Genomic DNA, 22120 nt, shown 5'->3' with positions numbered 1-22120 from the left:
TCTCTTGCAAAAGTATAAAGTTATTGCCAATGTGTTTTTAATTTGGTTTCTGTGGATGACATTGTGCTGCACTCTTTGCAGATCTGGCTGAGGCTTTTGATATTATTGATCCTAACATTTTGTTAAATAAGCGGCTTTCCTTTGGTTTTGATAATTCTGCTTCCAGCTGGTTCAAATCATATCTTTCTGAGAGTTCAAATTTGCTGATTGATTCATATCATGTCCCAGAATTTTTGATAAAGGTGTCCCACAAGGTTCAATATTAGGCACCCTGCTATTTACTCTATACGTATTGACTTATTGGCTCTACTGCAAACCAGGCCTTTTCCAGATTATAGTCTGCTTTTGATGACCTCCCCCATTGCATTACATTGCATACTGTGTATTTCACAATAGTACAAACCTTTGATGTCCCTCAGTGTCTTGGATTCAGTTCAGCATTATAAGTACTTTAGGAATTTGGTTAGATAGCAGATTGTCAAAATTCATATTGAACAGCCACTCAAATTGGATTTTATAGCAGGACATAGCTTGTTTCTCCTTTCAAATCTACACTTTACTAACTATACTTGATTATGGAGACATACTGTATGCTCATGCTGCTTTTACTACCCTTAAACCATTGGATGACATTTACCACAGTGGCATTTGATTAATTACTCAAGACAGCTATTGCACACGTCACTGTGAGTTATATGAAAAGGTTGAATGGCCATCATCGCTGACATCTAAAAGGCATCAGCATACCTGTTTTTTTTATAAATTTAACAACTAAGACATCAGGTCACAAGAAAGGTTAGCTTTAAAAGTTCCTCATATACCAACTCCGAACTGGGGAAGACTGGTTTACAGACTTTAAAGTTTTTATTGCTGATGTTTTCAATAATATTTGTGATTTCTTGTGACTAACTTGTCATTTTGTTGATGTTGCATATGTGTAATTTTGTTCTCATGTCTCTCATGCAAACCAGATCTCAGTCTTTCTGAATAAATCAAGCTTAACTAACTAACTAATCTAAGAAAAGTAGAAACCATTTTGACTTTAAGCAGCATGTTTAAAAGAGAGCACCAGCCAAAAAGGGGTAATACCATGTAAGTAATGATGAGTATGTTTTTATTATAGGGGAGAGAAGTGAGGCAGAGATGAACACACACACTTGAGAGTTGTTGAACACTACGAAGAATTGAATAATCTGTCTATCACAAGAGTCTGACTGGCGTGTGGGACATGTAAGGCCTCTTACACAAATTAACGGCTTTTCATGGTAGTCAGGGAGTTGGGGCAGTGATGGGAGGGGCATTATTCCCTAATGTCTACCCATCACTGTTCTCAAATCCTCACTCATCACAGCTCTGTACTCTGTATTCCCAATTCTCACCTCCTTCTGTGTCACAACAGACTTAACACAGAGCGACAGGGAGTAAAAGGGAGGCAAGGGGTTGATTTTGTACACCACAATCTAACTTGTGAACAAGGAATACTGTAGATACCAGACAGGCTGAGACCAAAGAGATTTCAGCACCTATAATCTACTGCTTGTGACATCTTTGCAGTAAAAGAAAAAGAAGTGAACAAAGGGATGAAATGGGAGAGACTAAACAGAGGGAGTAAAGTGAAGGTGAAGAGAGCATGAGAGAAAGTTGGGCGGAGGAGGAGAGTCTATAACTGAAGCAGCAGGTTGAGAAACAAAGGGATTTTGAGAGACCACAAAAAAGAAGTGCAGTGGGCGTTGATTCAGATTTTCCAAAGGGAAAGGTGATTACCACAGTACCGTAGGGGAGGAGGAAGGCTTAGTGAGAGTGGCCTAATTAATTTGAGTGCTAATACAGAGACCACAATATGGAGTCTTCATCTCCTACGCCTGGATGAATGCTCGCTCCAACCCCTGTCTCAGTCTGTAGTCATTCAGTATTACACATGAATTCAGATATAACAGCATGGACGGAAACCAGGCATCGTATTAGCACAACAGGAAAGTGGATGGCTCAGCTACAACAGCCAGATAGAAAATTGTATTAACAAAGGCTCAGTATGAGCTAAATTAATTTCCTAAATTAATATGTTATGTCAGATTTAAAAATTTTAAACCTGCTGGCTGTGTGATGACTCCAGCTGTGGGATTCCAGATTATTCCTGAGCAGTTCTCCTATCATGGTGCTTTATCGTCACTGACTCTTCAGATCAATAATCTAAATAATATCAACATCTTTTACCTTCTTGCCCACAGGGACATATGTGCACGGATGCATACATACATACACATAAATGCACACCTAGATGCACTATGAAGAGCAAAATCCCATTAATTCCACTCCATCTCTCCCTCTCCCCCCTTAGTGATCTCACCAAATGTGATCCCCAATGACCATCTTCTGTCTAAACGCCTGCTTTTATAGCCAGAAGCTTTGATATTATTCAAGTCCAGCTCAGCGCTCTGGCTGACAGCTGAGCAATCATTTTTCTAAAATAAAAAAAAATTAAAATTCCCTTCAAATTGCTCTTCATATGCAAGCACTGTAATACAACGCTGACATATAAATGGTGTTTCTGTAAACAAGCATAAGACTTGCTCAGACGTTACAAATTGTGTGTCTGTTCCCCTTAGCAGAAGCATATAATGAACTAAACTTATCCCACCCAGGTGTTTTTTAGACATCTGCAAGCTGTGACTCTCCTCCTCCCACATACTCCTACTTATTTGCCCCAGGCTCAGCCAAATCAATATATCATTAGCCAGTCTCTCCACTCACCCCCCGCTCTCTCCATCCAGAAAACCTTGCCTACCTCCCACTCTACTCTTACTGTGTCCTCCCCTCACATTTCACACCATTTCACGCTGTTTTTCCTGTTTTTCTCCCTTTACCTCACCTCTCATTTTCACCCCTTTGGCCTCCACCTCCCCACTCTCGCTCCTGCTCTGCTTCTATGCTTTATGCATTTCTTTCTGAACCCGCCACTGATGTGTTGGATGGTGCGAATGAAGGGTGAAAATGGGAGACAGAGGAGGGTTAAAGATATAGGGGCGGCGGGGGGGAGGATTTGAGACATATCAGGTAGAGATGGAGATGGTGGGTGAGGGCAGGCGTTGCAGAGATATGAAAGCGGGGGACCGGAGCAGAGCAAAGTAGGGAGGAGATGGGGAGCATGAGGGGGAGGGGAGCCTGACTGGCTGGCTGGCTGACTTGCTGTGTGGGTGAAATGAATGTGTAATTGCGTTGTAGTGGCTCAACCCTTCACCAGACAACTGAGTGATGGCAGCAGCGACAGCCGCTGGATATGGCTGAGCCTGTGGGCTCCTGTGCTGTTGGGTAAACAGAGAAGGCTGTCAGCATTAGTGTTCAGGCACCAACACCACCAGGTAGCAACACGCCCATCCCCTACTGCCAAGTGTCAAACATGGCAGGTGATGTACATACATGGGTCAGGAATGCTAGAAGCCAGCATGAATACATCATTTTGATTGACGAAAGGAAAAGTGTATAGAAAGAAAATAAAAAAAACTACACTGTATATTTCAGCTATTAAAAATAGGAGCCACATTATTGTCCCACTTGTGAAGAAAAACGAGGGATATACCTCCATCTCCCTCCGCCACCCATTCACTCACAGCCCACCCCGCCCTTCTTACATATTTTTTTAATATTCTCTCCTCAATCTCCCCTTTTATTTTCCTTCCTTCGCTCCCTCTTTTACTCCACCTACAACGATACGAGGAGGGGTGAAGAAGAGGGTAATTAAAATGGGGAAACTGTGCGTGCAGTCAAATGAAGCCAGACACACCTCACAGTAAAAAGATGAAAATGTGAATGGAATAAAAAAATGATTGAGTGTTTTGTCAGGCTACAGAAAAAAGGTAAACAATACATTATTTTCAGTGTTATTTTCCTCCACGTTTCTTACACGGAGACTAGAAATATCCAACTTTTATGACCCACCTGTCCCTCTTTCTCTCTCACACGCACATGAGGAACAAAGCAGCAGTGCAGAGCTTTGATTGATATGTGTATAGCTGCGGGAAAACTATCAAAACAGGTGAGATAGTGACAGCTCTCAAAAGGAGAGTGGAATCAGATCTCAGTTACTGTAACATGTTTACTGCAAAGAGAGGGATTGGCAAGACCAGGGAGGGTGCAGATGGAGGAGTCACCTTGAGGGAGAAGAGGGGGGGGGGGAAGCAGGGAGGGAGGGAACAGCGTGGCAATGCCAGTTTATTTCTTTTCAGGTCATATGCTCGTTGTAGATATTGAGGAATGCACTTGATAAAAATTTAAACTGTATTCTGAGGCGGAGTGTGGAGTTCACAGTTGTGCAAAAAGGTTATAACTACAGTAGAAAATCCTGTAATCCCGACAAAATCCTCACAGGTGTCAGCTACTGTTTATTTACTGTTTGCAGCCTGTTCACTGCTGACAAAACACTAAAGTCAGTGGGACTCCTCCACTGACTTCTCTCAGCGGAGGTGCGAGTGGAAATGAAATAATATTGATTTAACTCTGAGGCACAGCTTTACAGATTGATTTTCATACCAGAATATGAGTGCACTTCATGTGAAGTCCGAGTAGCATTTATCCACAACAGTGCTGTGCTAAAGCTCAGCTGGGTTTTTGTTTATCACAGGAACAGATTCAGGTTTGAGCTCTGTAGTGAGATATTATAGAGGGACTCAAACAAGCCGAGTCAGTGGGAAGGATTAATCGAAGAGTTTGTGACACATTACTGATTGTAAAGTATAATATTATACATTTTAACATAAATTACCAGAGTTTGCTTCAAATAGTTCTTTTATAAAATGGTGTCAGGTGTTGCTGTTATCCTAACTGTTATTTTTAAATCCTGAAAACCAATAAGGATCCAGTTTTCCCACATTAAACAACAGTGACATCCACTGGTGATGTACTGACACTGACTTCACTTCATTCAATCCTGCTAAGAATTATTATTTTTAAAAACATGTATTGTTGAGCAGACACCATGCCTACTGGACACCCATTGGGTGGGCTGATGGTGGTAACTGGAGAGCTGAGGTGAATCTTCTCCAGTTACCTTATAGCCTTTTTCATAGAAGACCATTACTGCTTCAGTTTCATGTCATGGCATTGTGTGTGTTGGCTCACTGTCACACAGTCATAGCTTACTGGGACACTTGAATATAACACAGCTATCGTTAATATCATTAGTAACACCTGTGCTTTTCCTACTATAACAAGTCAAAATGCCTCCTGTAAAAAAGGCTGTTTATGGTGTATTGGATCAAAAGGAGCCTACCAAGTATACAATATTGTCACAACGCATATGAATATGAACAAAGAGTTTTAGAAATGGACGGGGTAACACTTTAAAAAAAAGATTAACAAAATCTTGAGTATAAAGAAGGTGTATGAACACATCAGGAGCTAATTAATAAATAGCTAACAAACAATTCCTGGATAACCCCTGAATTAAAGACTAGTAGATATTGATAAGTTGTTTAAGAACAGATTGCTAGACGCTATGTTAAAGAACTGTTGTCTGTGATTTGTTCCTCGATATCTACTGACTGTACTGTATATACATACTAACCATTTCTTAATGCATTATTCCTGATTAATGCTCAGTCAGCCGCCAAATATTATGTACTTATTAGTTACTATTTGGTATACCCTCAAGTAAAGTAGCCCATCATACAGAGTTTTAACAAAAAAATGAATCATTAAGTCATGATTCATCTTCAATTCATGCCTTTTCATGGGCTCTCACTGCATAACTATCATACTTGATTCTGAGTTATTTGGGAACTAATTGTTAGCTGTCCACTAATTAGTTCCTAGTTTGTTCTTCATTAATTATTTGGTAACTACTCAGGATTTTGTGTCCCTCATTGCAAAGGATTATCATGGGGAGGAAAAAGCTCAGAGGCCATTGTATGGAAACCAATACCAATGTCTATGAAGAAGGTACTAAAGAAGTTATTGCACGTGTCTAACAGTGTTTTAAACTAAATTCAATGGGACTTCAAATGTGATGTGTTTCTGGGTGAAAATTGAAATGAAGTTGCTAAACATAAAGACAACACAGTAAGTGTAATAGTGCATGTGAGAGAGTAAAAAACAGGACAGGTAAGAGATTCCCAGCAGGTATTTGGACAGACATAGAGCACCAGCTAGGGCGTAATGAGCAATTCAAATACACCCTAGACAGCAGGAGAAATATCAACATATGGCAAATGATTACAAGCTGTTCAAAAGACAGAGGCCATCGCAGCTGTGGGGGTATTAGGAATATGTATTAGGTATGGCTCTGCAGAAGGAACCATTTGATGTTGAAATGCTTCATGTTTTCAAGTGCCCTTGACAACGCTGAATATTGAAAATGATGTCAGTAAAACCTTTGTTGAGAAGACCAAGGACACTTCACTTTTTGAGTGCTGACAAACAGACATCGATCTAGTATAAATTTCAGAGTGCAGACACACACACACACACACACACACACACACACACACATACACACACTGTACAATGCTATTTGAACTGAAAATATTTGCATAAAAACTACATCTGAGAGAAGAAAAATTATAGTTCCGACTAACAAATTTATTATTATGTTTTCCAAAACAATTTAGACTACAATCTTAGAATCCATCACAGTGAAGTGTTTCAAGATAATGCAGTAATAACCAAATCAATCTTCATTACCACTTAACGACATTGTTATTTTGAGTTATATTTGCTACAACATGTAAAATAGGTGTTATTGTTCTGTAAGTAGGCTATGGGTTACTGCACAGGTGTTTAGAGCTGCAACAATTAGTCCATTAATTGATTAGTAGATCAATCGAAAATCAATCAGTCATGTTTTAAGCAAAAATACCAAATATTTGCTGGTTCCAGCTCAAATTTGATAATTTCATGTTTTTCTTTGTTTTATGACAGTAAAGTGAATATCTTTGGATTTTCGACTGTTGGTTGGACAAAAATAAAATGTAAAGACATTTTTCACTATTTTGACATTTTATGGACAAAATGATCAATCAATTAATCGAGAGAATAATCAATAATGAAAACAATCATTAGTTGCAGCCCTAGAGGTGTTGCAAAAAATTCTATGGCCTATCAGATTCTGTTTTTGTCATCCTTTATCACATTCTGTATTTTGATAGCTGTTACCAAAAGTTGTGCCTCCATAATATTTAGATGGGTTTAAATTGTGATAGGTGTGAACCAAAAAATGTGATCTTACAATATATAGATTAGGTCACAAATGATTTAAACTATAAGGGGGAAAAATAATGGACCCCATGGATACAGGGGGGTCACATATTTTGGTGAGTTGAGGACTAACAAATATAACAACTAACGTCAGATTTCTGATACACCTACAGTACATCTCAACTAATACATTTTGTGACCCTGTCTGCATCTATAGGCTCTTTTTTTATTCGAGGAAAGTTACTTTGAAAAAATTCGGCCACAATCAATCTGGTCACAGAACCTGGTGGGTCACAGAAGTTGATGTAACACCGGCCAGCAGGGGTCCTCAGTGCACCGTGTGGTGGCCACACAGAGTGCCATACGTAAAGGGACCCATAGCAACAACAAACGTGTAACTGATATACTTCACGTAGCTGTTTTGGTTGAATGAATACCAAAAATAACGGCTCACCTACATAAATGTTATGTTTACTGGAAATAAAGTAAGATATAATACATATACTGTTCTTAAATATTGTTATTGAGCGGTTGTTTAACATTAACGGTTAAAAATCGGTCCTGAAGTCCACACGAGGATGGTCGTGTGTAGATGATAACCCTAGGTTTACGACGGATCTCGCGAGAATGGTCATTCTACCCAAACCAAGGTCTTTCCCCAACCCTTACCAAGTGGTTTTTGTGCCTGAACCTAACCAGACCTTACCCTAAGAGTTGTCACATTATAAAACATCTCTATCTTTTTTTTCAGTGACAAACAACGCGCACAATGAAGAAACAACGCGTACGAATCTCGCGAGACTCTTGCAAATCTAGGGTTACCGTTTAGACACGGCCAGAGGGTGGACACGACCCACTGCACGAGGATGCGCGCGCGTCTTGGCAACGGAAGTTGAGTTTTGCTGCTGCCGATGATAACTTCCTCAACCGAAGCTAAAACATAAAACTATAACTGTTTTAAAGTAAAAATGTCCGCCTGCTGCGTGTCTGGTTGTAAAAATCGACATTCCTCATCCAGCAAACTCAAATTTTACAGAATACCATCCGGATCCAGGCCGTTTCAGGCCAACCGGCGGCGTTTATGGCTAAAAGTTATCCAACAAGCGAACGGCAGCACCGAGGAACTCAATGGAAACGCTCGTATCTGTGGCGCTCATTTCATATCAGGTAAGATAACCGGTTTGCTTTCATTGTAGTAGTTTCATGCTACTGCAGCTAGCTGACACATCTGCAAAGCTACTCATATTTAGTGGAAGATGTGATGTAAAGTTGTCTGAAATCTTTTGTGTGTTTACAGGAGAAGCGTCCATGGACCACGACAGTCCTGACTTTGTGCCTTCTGTGTTTACATGCACCAAACCTAAACAGAGCCCGAGCCCCAAGAAAAAAGCGAGAAGGAGAGACATGTAAGTTTATGTTGCTAACTACAAAACGAGTTAGCGCTAACTGCGAGGACGTACTGTAAACTCGTCTTTGTTTGTAGTGTGGTGGCTGGCAAACCAGCAACAACAAAACACGATGAAACTTTACATTAGCTTGTCATGCTTATACTTTATTACCGTAACTGTGTTATAACCTAAATCTAGCTCCTTGTCATTTTGGCTCGTGAGGACATTTGACTTGAAGACACAAAATTCAAGTTTTTCATATAGAACTGAAACGATTAGTTAGTTAATCTATTAGTTGGTCGACAGAGAAATAACTATTTTGATCATCAATTAATCGTCTCAGTCATTTTTAAAGAATAAATCCAAAACATTATGTGGTTGCAGCTTCTCAGATGTGGAGCTGGATAAACTATTGTAATTCACCACTGTCACAAGTGAACATGGTTTCTGTTTACAAGTATTGTGATTGTCATTTTGCATTTGTGCCATTGTAAACAGTCTGTAAACTTTAGCTGTTAGTGGATAATGGTACAGTACAGTAGCTAACTGCTTCATATTTTAGTGCAAATTTACAGCCTGTCACACCTAATAACATCTTTATTTCAAATGAAGAGTGCAAACTTTTCCTACTCCTCTTCGAAGAGTACATATACGTGACACACTTATTTATAAAGTATTTAAAGAAATTTGTTTTCACTATTTTTTTCAAAGGTTTTACAGCCGCAGAAAAAGGCGCCATCGAAGCCAAACAGCCAATGTAGAAACAGAAGAAACTCCACCTGGTGCTGATTCTCATATGGACCTTGAGTCCTCTGTTTTAATGGAAACTACAGGAAGTGAACTTTCAGAGGAAATACAGACACCATCAACCCCAACAGTTTCAAAGGTAGCAGTCATTATTTTTTTCCTGCATTTATTCTATGTTTTTTTTAGAAAAACACAACACCTGTATATTCAACCTTGTGTAATTATTATTTTTAGGAAGCATAAAGGTTTACTCGGGAGGGTGGACAGCAGGACTAGTAATTGTTGGATCAATAGAGGATTTTTTTTTTGCTGTAAGAAAGAGAACATGTCGCATCTTCTGAGCTATATTTTTCTGCCATATCTTATGAAGAAATTGTTTCTTATTTTATTGAGTTTAACTCCTCCACCCTTCTCTGTGTCTATTTTTTAGAAGAGAGAAACATTGATTACAGAAGCCAAGACTCCACAAACAACACCCAGCCCAAACAAGACATTACCTTCACTTAAATTACCAGCAGGCATCCCAAAACTAAGCAAAATGAGCCCTGTTGTGCTGCTAAAACCTCTAATTTCACTGTCAAGCGGGTATCAGTGTGAGCAGTGTGATCAAAACTTCACCAATGTCTCACAGTTTATAAAACACAAAGAACAGCATGAAGAAGAACAGTCCGCTCCCTGTGAGATTTGTGGAAAGCGCTTCGCGAGTCAGGCTCTTTTCACGGAGCACCAATGCGTCCACACGGATGAGCCTTCCTTTCCGTGCAACATGTGTGATCGATCGTTCACTTCAAGCCATAACCTCAAGCGTCATAAGCTGCTGCATGTCAGAGATGGCAGGAAGTGCAGCAAGTGCGGCGTCCTGTTCTGTCGACGTCACAACCACGTTTTATTCCTGCCACAGACGGAGTCTATAACTGAATCCGAGCAAGATTCTTCCATCATTGAGTCACAAAATTTGATGCCAGAAAACGATCTGCCGGAGGAGCTTGAGCCAAACCAGACAGCTGATCTGGCTGATGACGCTAAGAGCTCCCTGACTATTATACCTCAGCTGTCAGCTACTGACCAGACTGTTTTGCCCACAACCACAACCCCTGAGCCTTTACCCAAGAGCCGTAAAGCCTCACTGCTAGCCTCACACGCAAGAATCTTAACAGAAATCCCTTTACCCAAGTTGATTAAACCCTCACACTCCTCTGTGCCACCAGAACCCCAACAGTCAAGTAAACCAAGTACCTCCTTTGAGTTTAAGCCACCACAACCACCCAACTACCCTGCAGACTTCATTCAGCCGCATCTCCCCCTACATCCACAACTCCCATCCTCGCTACAGATCTTTTCACCGCAGTGCCTCACCTCAGCATTACTTGAGGTTAAAAGAAATTATAAATATATTCTCAGCAAAGATTTGAATGTCAAGGAGAAGAAAAGGAAGAAGCAGGAGAAGGAGAAGGATCATGTGAAGGAGGAACCATGCAAGACGCCATTGATTCCTCCAGTTGAACAAAGCAGTGAGCAAGAAAAGAAGGAGAGAACAGCTTATGACCTTGAGATTGTGCTCTGATGGAAACAGTGGAGGAAGATTTTTACACTTTTAAAAAACAGAGGCTGTACTTTGTGTTACTGGGATTTAGCCTCTGAATGGCTTGTTTGTCTCAGCCGTGATGTTTCACATTCCACCACTACTTGTACCAAGACTTGAGCTTTCTATCATTAAGCTATTAAGCCGTTCTGTCAGACTCAATGGTGTGTTTGGACGACACAAGATAAACATGAGTTTCTTTGGAGTTCAACTGTTATTATATGCTGCACTTTTGCGTCCAGCATGAAGTGGTTCCGTTTTTGTAGTGTTCCTATGATATTACTGTTAATGTATTGGTTGCATGTTTTTCTTCCATACTTTTTTTTGTTTTTGCATGTAGACCTAACCTGGTTCAGCACACTGATATATTTTAAACATGCTGCATTAATTAATGTGAGTGACTGAACTCTAATGCTGCTATTTTTATTTACTGATAATTCTGTAGTTGAGATGCTGCCACTTGTTACACTGATGAGGTGAAATTTGTTTGCCCACTGTGCCCACCATTGGTAAATAATACTGTTCTGTATGTAGGATCCGTTTCTGACCCGGATTGCAAAACTGTGCACCAGGTGGCATTTTGACTGCAGGCTATATTCTGTGCTTGGCAATTTGTGGAGTAATCAGTTTTGGCTGTGAGCAAATCCGCAGTGCTATGACTTGCAAGAATATGACTATCATTATCTAGCATTATATCTGAAAAGAATTGTCACTGAATTTAGTTTTCCCCGACTACCTCAGCTACCCAGAGCCATACAAACAAACGTTTGTTGTTTTTATATTATAGAAATATATTTGCATACGATGTATAGTTTTGTTCTCTCACTTTGTAAGCAAATACAGCAATTCCGGTATTTGGGATACACAAGTGTTGCATTTTTCCGTTTGCTTGTGTGGACTAAAATCTGGAAGTGGCAGAAAGCTGGATGGCATACTGAGAAAGGAAACTACCTTTCTTTTCCTTACCAGCAAGCACATAACCTGCTAAACAGTAACTGAGCAAGACACTAGTTCCCCACCTGCTGCAGGGCAGCTGTTTTGTAGCTAACACTGACCCCCAAGACTCTGTGTAGGGAGACAAGTCCAACATATTGCATTATAATACCATTACTGTGTGCATCTTTTGAATGTAACATACTCACTGACTCTGAAGTCAGATGTTTAAAACGGTTTGTTAACGTAATCTTGTATTTGTGTAGTTTTTAAATCTACTTTATATCATTCAGTCAGTCAGTCAGTCAGTGAATGACACTTTTATAACATTAACTGTTTCCAAAATGTTTTCTTTGCCTCATGCCACGCTCACTGTGATAGCATTTGGGTATTGCAACAGTCATCAAAACACTCCATTTGAAATAGATGAAATTGCAAATGATATTTTGGTGGCTGTGCTTCATTTGCTAAATAGATTCACTAAAGTAGACGCACTGGAGTTGAGAAAATCTGAAATGGACGTATTACTAGATGATTGCATTTGTAGATGAGACTCCAAACTACATTGCGACCATATCAGGCTGATTCTCACTTAGACACAGAAAGAAGAGATGAAAGAAATTAACGTTGCAATATGTCTAAACTGAAATATAGTCTGTGCATAACGATGTATGCAGAAATAAAGTGATCGTACTATATTTGCTGCAGTTTTCTTGAGTTATAGAGCTCTGGGGAGGGGGGGGGGACAGTTTTGTGGACAAACTGTCCATGGCCTGATGGTGGCACTGGAGGGATTGTTAAATTGACCCAAAAATGTCTCTCTGCTTTTCTTGGATTGGACTCTTGTCACTGTGTCATATTGCATTGTAATGGCCAGTTTGTTCTGTGAGCTGCAGTACAATTCCATAGCAGAAAAAAGCCCAGAGTATAATAACAAGATGCCTTCTTTCACTGGGTCTTTTTGTCACTGTGTTTAGTTGTGGTTCTCAAAGGATACTTTTCAACTACTGCTCAGTTTTGAAGTAAAACAAAATAAGGCAGCTGCTCAAAATTACAACCTATAAACCAGTCTACATAGTAACATGTTTATCAGAGTCAGATTTATTGCCAAGTAAGTTTGCACATACAAGAACTTTGTCTTAGTGTTGTGCATGATAATCAAAGAACAGAAGGTAAGATAAAAGGACTACATATATATATAGTAAGAAAAATACCACAAAAAACAGGTGGTAAAATAGATAGATACAATAAAGAATAAGTAAAAATCTATGTATATTTGAATGTACAAGTCAGATTGTTAGAAGACTAAGTGAATATACTTTTAGGTTGCCAGGTTGTGATAAATCCTTCTGGTTGGTGTTTATCCTGCTCCAGCATCTGGACCAATGTATTATTCATTTATTAACATCTACAATGGTGGAAAGGTACAAACAGTTTATTAGAAAGTTCAGCCCTTTGCACATTCATGACTTACTAACATTTATAACTGCATTTATACTTATTAGAAAGAAGGAAGCCCATGGCTTTTTAACATGCTGAATGGATAATTTATTAAGAAGTTAGATTCGTTAACCTTTATTAAAGGATCTTTTCACAACCTGGCAACCCAAAGGTTCTTATTAATAGCTTATTGCTGATAAGTAGATGGTAAAAGATATTAACCACTAATAAATCCTCAACTTCTAAACCCTTATTAGAGAATGGTACCAATATTGTTTGCATTATGTAGAATATAAAACTGTAGTTAAGCATAGTTTGAAGTAAATAATATACACTTACCAACACTAAAAATACACAGGACAGTCATATTGCTAAGGAACAATATTTGCTTTTGCCTGCTGTTTATGTTTTTCTACAATTTTACTTTTGGTGCTGACAACATATTGCACGACTTTCTGAGCCATAAATACAATTTGATTTCTGTTCTTAAATCTGGATTTGTGAATAAAGAATTGTGGCAAAAGAAAAAATGGGTCAAGTGTTTTTATTGGTTTTTATTACTCATGCCGACAGCGCATTCCTCCGCAACCTCTTGTACCACATCTCAGAGCCAGATGAGAGTTCACAGCCTGCCGTCTGACTCCATCTGCACGCTGTACACGTCCAATTGGTGGGAAGGCACCGGGGAAACACTGGTAGCTAATCCTGATTGGCCATCTCCGCTGTCACTTAAGGCTAACGGCGGCAGTGATTGGCTGACATCCGAGGATCTAAGCAGTAGATTGGTTGGTACGTCTTCGCGTGGCTGCATAGATGACAGGCAAGTGGTGCTGATGCTGTGACAATGGGAGTCATCCAGATAAGCATCATCTGGACCGAGTACGCTTAAAACACAGCGGCAGCACACACGCGTAACTAACTGTACTGTGAAGGACGTGGAAGCAGCTGTGTAGAAACACATAGAGGAACCTCCAGCTGCTGCTCGGAAAAGGGGTAAGTTTTCTCCTGGAAAACAAACTGACATGCCCGGGGGTTGGGGGGTGGAGATGGGGGGGTCCAGTTAGCTGTTTTTGATGTGGGGGGCTGGGGAACAGCTCTCAAGTACGTTGGTAACAAGACTGTACATCCGCTGGCTAGGTGAAGCAAGGTTAGCAGTGTTTAGCAGCTTTTAAATCTGAGATGCTTTGCTCTGTATATGACATACTGTAATATAAATGCGGCGGTTTGTAAGGCAGCTGCGAGTCAACTCATCCCCTTGGTCGACTGCATTGCGGAGAGCTACATTAGAGCATGCCTTGCAGAATAGCATGTGTCTAATATTCTTCTTACTACCCAGTAAATAAGTCTTCAGTACAGCGGTCAGTAGGCCTAAATCTGCATGTTATTGTGCTGTGTTCTTCATGCTTTCATTCTCACACGTGGATCCAGTTTGATGCATTTGTTACCAAATAAAAATATAATATATTTAGATACCAAAAACTAAAAAGACAAAAAAAAAAAAAGTCTGACAGCTATTGCATGGATATGCACAGATTTGTAGTTGAGTTGCTTTGCATGCTGGGATTTGAAGTTTGAGACGGTGTGTGTTGCAACTTCTTGCAAGTTTGCGTATGTGTGCACATACAGTATGATGCACAGATATGCAGACACTGCTAATACAGATGCCATGTTTCTGTTGATGTAACAATGCAGTGTTTGGCGTCTCTTCCTTTTTTAAGTCTAGCGATGGGAGCCTTCAGCCGACAGAAGTTTTTCCAGGAGCTTGCTCACGGCTGCCTGCTGCCCACAGCTCAGCAGGGTCTGGAGCAGGTATGGCAGCTGCTGGTTATCTGCCTGCTGTGTCGGCTTCTCTGGATGTTGGGTGAGAGTCTTGTTATTTTGTGCCTCGTCAGTGTTATTCACCACTTCATACAGCCTGCATCATCATAGTCATCTCCTTTATTTTCTTTATCTTGCTCCGTCAGGCCTCCCATCTTTTGTGAAACACCTGGGCACAGTGGCTGGAGGTTTCTACACCCTCTACCTGTTTTTTGAGCTTCATATGATCTGGGTGGTGCTTCTAAGCCTACTCTGCTACCTCTTCCTCTTCCTGTGCCGCCACTCGACCATCCGAGGCACTTTCCTCTCCATCACTGTGCTCATCTACCTGCTACTGGGGTAAGAGGCAGCTGATACCTGATAGCTCAGCAGCATATATCAAGAGTGCCTTTGAAGTGAATGCTTTTCAAAGTCAGTGTTGCAGAGTTTAATTTGCCGTGAACTGCATAAAAAACAGACTATTCTTGTATAATTTCATCAGAGAGCTGCACATGATGGACACCACCAACTGGCACAAGATGAGAGGTAGGGCATGCATCTTTTCTTTTGGCAGCAGCACTTGACACATTTCTGCTGGATAAAAAACATTAAGTGGGATTATTCTAGGTATTCATTTATATTTGGCATCAATTATGGTTTTATTTAGTTTTCTGGTGACTATTTAAGTGCCGCTGCTGTCATCCAGGTTCACAGATGGTGGTCGCTATGAAAGCCATCTCTCTGGCCTTCGATTTGGACAGAGGTGTTGTGACCAGCGTACCCTCACCCATTGAGTTCATGGGCTATATTTACTTTGTGGGCACAGTCATCTTTGGTCCCTGGATCAGCTTCAACAGCTACAAAGAAGCTTTAGAAGGGCGTAAGCTGGTAAGTGTGATACAGTATCTCTGAAGTATGGAAAAAGGTGAGGATTATTTAAAAGATTTATTCTGGGACTAGCTGCTAACTGTTCAAATTTTTTTTTTTTCTCAGAGCTTTTCATGGCTTTTAAAAGTGTCTGTTAGCTGGGTGAAGAGCCAGATCTGCCTTGTTATTTCCAACTGTGTGGCACCCTACCTCTTCCCTTATTTTATACCTGTTTATGGAGACAAGCTGCTACGAAGGTAAGTGGAACGTAGATGTAAACAAATCTAAATGCCTGTTTCTTCTCCGGCTTGCATTACACATCATCACATATCTCTTTTCTTCTATTACCCGCTTCGTTCACAGCAAAAAGAGGAGGAAGATCAGGTAATTACATCCGTATTTTCTGATCACCACCCGTGTAACGCCCTGACCTGCATGCATGTACCCACATCACTCCCCCTCTCTGTGCAGCCACATGTGTACCAGGACACTCGTCTCACCCCTTCATTAACCGAAACCGTTTCACCATCTTGATAAACGTGGTGAGACGTAGATCATCATATGGCAAGTCAATAAAACATTTGTATCGATATCAATGTGTCACTAACATTAACTACTACATCTTCTCTCTTTATCCCGTTGCTGCTCAGAGGTACAACAGCAAAGTATGTCTTTTAGTGTTATAGTGTAATAATTAATTCATTACATTGGATTTTATCTGATATTGAAATCTAATAGCTGTCTGTTTTTTCCTCTTTTAATGTCATTACATCAGGTGGTTGCTTGCGTATGAGAACACAATGTCTTTCCACTTCAGTAATTATTTTGTTGGTTACTTGAGCGAGACTACTACTACTCTGGCTGGAGCAGGCTTCACCGAGGAGAAAGAAAACCTCAAATGGTCAGAATTTCATACACAACATTAACATCACAAGTGTGTTTCTTTTTTGTTGACATTTTTAAAACAGTCCGCCTCTTCTTTACCTTTTTGTTTTCTAGGGATATGACCGTATCCAAGCCGCTGAATATAGAGTTTCCTCGGTCGATGGTGGAGGTGGTGACGTCATGGAATTTGCCGATGTCTCGCTTTCTGCACACCTGTGAGTTATAATGTTAACACCGATTGCTTAATGGAAGCAGCTGTTTTTGCTTTTCGTTATAAATGGGATGATAATGAGTCGTTTAAACAGACACTCAAGCAAACCGACGTTCTCATTTCACAGATGTTTTTAAAAGTGCTCTCAAATTTGGGACGTTCTCCGCCGTCATGGTCACATACACAGCCAGCGCCCTTCTACATGTGAGTGCTTTGTGGAAGTCTTACATAAGAAATTGTTATGTATCTGTGTCAACAAGTGGATGGTTTTGATTCTAACTCATGTGTCTGGTAGGGTCTGAGTTTTCATCTGGGTGCTGTACTGATATCTCTCGGGTTTATCACGTACATTGAGCACGGTAAGACACCGCCTAATGTCTCTTTTCCACATTAGAACATTTCCATTTACAGAAGGTGCTTAGCTTCACAGTAATGATGAATTGCACCTGCTATTACTCTCTGTTTCTGTTCACCGCAGTGCTGTTTTTTACCTTCTATGGTTAAAAAGAAACCCCTCCTCTGGCTTTATTTTAATGCTTTGGTCTTGTTTTGTGTTTCCAGTGTTGCGGAAGAGGCTTGCAGCCATTTTTAATGCCTGTATACTGTCAAGGAAATGTCAGCCTAACTGCACTCACCAGCACAAAAAGGTAATACGCACCTTTCTCTTCCTTCTTTTTCTTTTTTGAGAAAATGGCCTTTATTTCCCGACATTTAAGATTATCAGTTTTGTTCAGGTTTGCATAAATATTAAAGGGGTAGTTTGACACTTTAGGAAATAGACTTATTTGCTTCCTTCAAAAGAGTTACATGAGAAGATTGATGGCACTCTCTCTGTCTGTAAATAGGAGGTGGATTTTTTTTTACCTTCAACCAGAGCCAGGCTAGCTCTTTCCCTCTGATTCCAGTCTTTATGCTAAGCTAAGCTAACAGTTCCCTGGCTCCAGCGAGTGGTATCAATCTTCTCATTGTACTCGGCAAGAAAGTGAATGAGTATTTTTTCCAGATGTAACCTATACTCATAGTTTTTACAGCTGCACATTTAAAAAAAGGTTTGTTACGTTGTTTATGGGTTTAATTTTCATTCCTGTTTAGATATAATTTTAGGATTGTTCCTTGCTTCATGTTATACAAATAGAAATCCCAGTTTCGACCACAGGACTGCAGTGTTTTGTGCTTGTTTTTAACATATTGTGGTTTCCCCTCTGCTATTTGATTTGTGCAAATGGCCATTGTACTGGCATTGCTGGCACTTCCTTACAGAGCAGGAGGCGCTCAAAGGGGGCCTACCTAGTAGATCTTCTGCCTAGTTAGCATTCAGGAAAAAAATATGTTCTCTATTTTTACCCTGCACATGAACAAAAATATGAAAACTAAGCCCCTTAAAATTTTCCCCTTTGATTTAGCCTATAATAAGAATACTCCTCAATGGGCCAAATACCTTTCATATTAGAAAACACAAGAAATATTATGACTGTTAAAAAGATATAATTACTGTATTAGTAAAGTAGTGCGGACATCGGGTTCTAATGCCAGAAAATAACACATCTGCTGCAGTTAAATTACAGCAGCTCCAATGCTCTGTCTTTCAATTGATATATTTTGGGAGTTACCTGGCAAGATGCCCAGCAAAAACCCCTTATGTTAGATTGGTTATACACATCAAGAGCAGCGGGTAGAGGGAATAATGACTCATGCCAGAAAAAAGCAGCCTACATGGACTGTACAACATCACAATTGAGGCAACAATACATTTGAAAAACACACAGATTAAATTGAAAAGGATATGGATGAAATTGTCTAGAATCCTTGTTCCCACATGATGCGTTCTCTCTCTCTCTCTCTATCTATCTCCGCAGGAGCTTTGGGTGTATATGATTAATATAGCATTCAGCGCTTTGGCAATACTCCACCTGACGTACCTGGGCTCTGTGTTCAACTCCAGTGTGGACTACATGGAGGAGGATGAGGTGAGGTCACGACCTGACTATATTTATACACTCTGTACTCATGAAATGTACAGCACACTATCTGACATGGATGTGAACGCGTGAAATGCTGTATAGGAATGCAACCTTAGCTGGTTTGTGTATGAATAGTTTTGGATTATTTTTTTTAGAAATTGAGAATAAATGCAACCAAGAACATATTAATGATTTGAATTTTTATTATAAAAACGTTTTCATAAAAGGTCTAAATAAGGATAGATTGAGCTTACATAGTATGTACCGCCCCCTACAGGACGATATAACCCATCATACCATTCAAAAGTGGTCAGAGCTGAGCTGGACGAGCCACTGGGTCACGTTTGGATGCTGGATATTGTACCGCCTCATCCTCTAATAATAAGAGACAAGAGGAAAAGTGAAAGAAGCAATAATGAGAGATGAAAGGCTGGTTCTCCACTTCTGCACTGTGACTTTTAACACGCATCAGACCGAAGAGAACAGAATCAACCTTGTGTACAATAAACCAACACGCAGCGTTCAGGTTACGCTGCATGTTGGCTGGGTAATCTATTATTCTAACCTGCTGGGGACTAGTTTTGATATCCATGAAATGATAGCCCGCTCCTCCCTCTTTCTTCCCCCCGTATCGCATCCTTTTTATCTGAGCTGCAGTTGACAAGCCCTCATGTTGTGACAGCAGTTACCGATGTCTCACTGTGAGTCACAATCGATACCTATCAGCATGGTGGAGATTGGCTGCTCCTTTCTGTGGACCCACGATAGAGCCCATTATCTAGGTTTCAGAGTCAGCCGCGCCAGATGTCCTCCAGATGTGGTTTTCCCTTCACCTCAAGTGTTTTTACAATCGTATTTTTAGGTTTTAAAGGATAAGGCTGGTGATATTCTCTAGTTTTCCAACAATTCACATGAAAATACCAAAACCAGCCTGCCTGTGGCTTTGAGCCCTGAGCCAATTCAACATAAATCTTAAAAAAACAGATCATTAGTATATACTTTAATTTTTAAAAAAAGGCTAAATCATTACCTAAAACTCCTGGGCGTAAATAGTGAGTAAATAGTGTATTTGTTGGGATCTATTCTCAGCTGCTGATTTACGTTGGATTGACACAAAACAAACTAGGGAAGGGAACATGTCTCCCAGCGAGCACAACTGTGTGTGGCTCGTTCATGAGGATTTAATAGTTTTCGGACAACAATAGAGGTCTGTCACACGGAGACAATACTAGCAGGCTGAACTGATTTTGGTTTTGGTCTATTCATGAGATTTGCTGGTAATAAGAAAAATACTTATCCTTTAACAGAGCTTGTTTGTTTGAGCATGTGTAAGACAACAAAGAGTTTACATTTGAAGGAAAAAAAAGCACAGGTTATAAGGCAGAAATGTCATTGTTGTCAGTAATTATTTCCCCTTTTGTGAATTTTAGATAAAGAAATTTAATCAATAAGGCTATGAATGGATTTTTTGTGGTATCCTTTCCTAATAGTGGTTGTATTTTGTTTTGTGTTATTTTGATAATTCTTTTATAATTTGAGTTCTTTGTCTTTGCTTAGAGAAGGTCTTGTTAATATTTGTGAACATTTAAAACACCCATTCACTCTTCGGTATTGATAATAAAAGTTTAGAATCAGGGTATTACACATGTTAGTGTAGGACAAAAAATGTTTCTCTTCCAATTCATGTTACACATTCAAGATGAAATTATAGAGTACATCCTATTAAATATTTATCCTTAACCACAGATTTTTATTACACTGCTGCTTTTAACGATGCATTTACGTAATTGATAATTACCTGATAAAAATAACAGGAGTGTCTGTGTCAGATTGTGTTCACATACTATCTATATCTTTCTTAAATCTAGAACATCAAAGGATTTGCTTCTTGAGAGTGCAACAGATGTAGTGTTTTAGATTAGAGCCTGAATGTTTGCCTGAGAGCTAATACCACTCAATCCAACAAGTACTTTAAATACTATTCTAATATTTACTTTGAAACAACTTTTTTTTCTCCCCTGTAAATGTGAAGGCACTGATACACCTGTGATATTTTTATAAAATTTTACATGAAACCTGGTTTGCTGTCTTTGTTTAATTGAAAGTGAGAAAAATGCAAACATGTCTGAGAAGATGTGAGATGTTCAGGAGTAAACAAAAGTCAGATACATGCTGGAGTGCTTTACGAAATAGTCGTTTATTTGAATAATTATTTACAAGAAGAGTGTATGGACTGTTAGACAGTCAATCCTCAGGCTAAATTAGGGGAAGATTGCAAAAGGGTGACAAACTGGTTTTTTGCTCAAAGAATTTGTCCGGTTTAATCTGGAGTCTATTTTTGAGCATCCAATAATCCAGAGTGGACAGTGTGGGGAAGGGGACAGAAAAAGGTAGGAGAGAGGGGAGGGAAGGGGTGGTGGGAGGGTGGGGGGGGACAGAGGTTGAACTACAGATGGTGATGGATGGAGATCAAGTTCACTTTCTGCCTCTGTGAGAGGTGAGCAGATGCTGTATTGGAAGGCCAAACAACAGCCCAGAGTGAAAGCTCAAGGGGAAAGTGCGCAAGGGAAGTGCACTCAGCCCTGTCTGCCCCGAGGACCTCCATGTTTACGACGGCAGGACCCCAGCAGTGTCTCCAAAGCCATCTTCACAAATGCCTGGAAGTTATTGCTTCTCTCCCTTCGGCTGTCCTGCGAGGGGATGAAACACAGACAGATACCTTCACTGGGGACACAGCAAATCACAGCACCTCATTTCCACACTGTCTGCCACATATAGGTGATTTCCAGTAGTGTCCCAAAACACTGAAAGCTTATATGAATTCAGCACAAAACTGTTTTTTTTTAAACTTGGGTATAGTCTGTGCACAGATTTGATTCACTGGGTTGAAAATAACATGCGCAAGAAATTTTATAAATGCTTACCTCCTTGCTTCTTGTTATCATCTCCTTTCTGATCACCTTTCTTCGGCTGCTCTTTAGGACTCTGAGGTTGCTGTGAAATGAAAGCAATATTAAATATATAGAATAAATATTTATAGATTGAGAGATGAAAATAAGGATTTTGTGCTACATAATGATAATTTTCCTACCTTGGTAGTTGACTTCTTGTCCGACTTATT

At 39.9% G+C, this 22120-nt stretch overlaps 1 protein-coding gene across 2 annotated transcripts; it reads left to right on the top strand.

Annotated features, from left to right (window-relative positions):
* Positions 1-7565: 7565 nt before the first annotated feature.
* Positions 7566-21404, top strand: LOC137184858 (protein-serine O-palmitoleoyltransferase porcupine-like). Of its 2 annotated transcripts, XM_067592952.1 has the most exons (18): positions 7566-8355; positions 8486-8594; positions 9288-9462; positions 9754-14271; positions 14997-15139; positions 15243-15435; positions 15578-15621; positions 15782-15963; positions 16069-16199; positions 16306-16326; positions 16593-16607; positions 16718-16843; positions 16942-17042; positions 17166-17242; positions 17334-17397; positions 17600-17685; positions 18895-19005; positions 19277-21404. In XM_067592952.1, exons 5-18 carry the CDS (start codon positions 15004-15006, stop codon positions 19376-19378), a joined length of 1389 nt encoding a protein of 462 aa, XP_067449053.1. In that variant the 5' UTR covers positions 7566-8355; positions 8486-8594; positions 9288-9462; positions 9754-14271; positions 14997-15003; the 3' UTR covers positions 19379-21404. The 2 variants fall into 2 exon arrangements, with proteins under 2 accessions (XP_067449053.1, XP_067449051.1); XM_067592950.1 differs by lacking the exons at positions 14997-15139; positions 15243-15435; positions 15578-15621; ... (9 more) ...; positions 18895-19005; positions 19277-21404 and having other exon boundaries at positions 7911-8355; positions 9754-12536.
* Positions 21405-22120: the final 716 nt, after the last annotated feature.

The sequence above is a fragment of the Thunnus thynnus genome, chromosome 6, assembly GCF_963924715.1.
Source record: "Thunnus thynnus chromosome 6, fThuThy2.1, whole genome shotgun sequence".
Taxonomy (NCBI): Eukaryota; Metazoa; Chordata; class Actinopteri; order Scombriformes; family Scombridae; genus Thunnus; species Thunnus thynnus.
Note: the sequence above shows the minus strand (reverse complement) of the source record. Positions and strands in the feature narration are given on the sequence as shown.

What these genes read in the sequence shown, in the direction of transcription:
- LOC137184858 (XM_067592950.1), top strand. Translation starts at nt 8,157, where the DNA reads ATGTCCGCCTGCTGCGTGTCTGGTTGTAAAAATCGACATTCCTCATCC. An exon ending in AAAGCGAGAAGGAGAGACAT is followed by an intron (nt 8,595 to 9,287) that starts GTAAGTTTATGT and finishes TTTTTTTCAAAG; the next exon opens with GTTTTACAGCCGCAGAAAAA. An exon ending in CAACCCCAACAGTTTCAAAG is followed by an intron (nt 9,463 to 9,753) that starts GTAGCAGTCATT and finishes TCTATTTTTTAG; the next exon opens with AAGAGAGAAACATTGATTAC.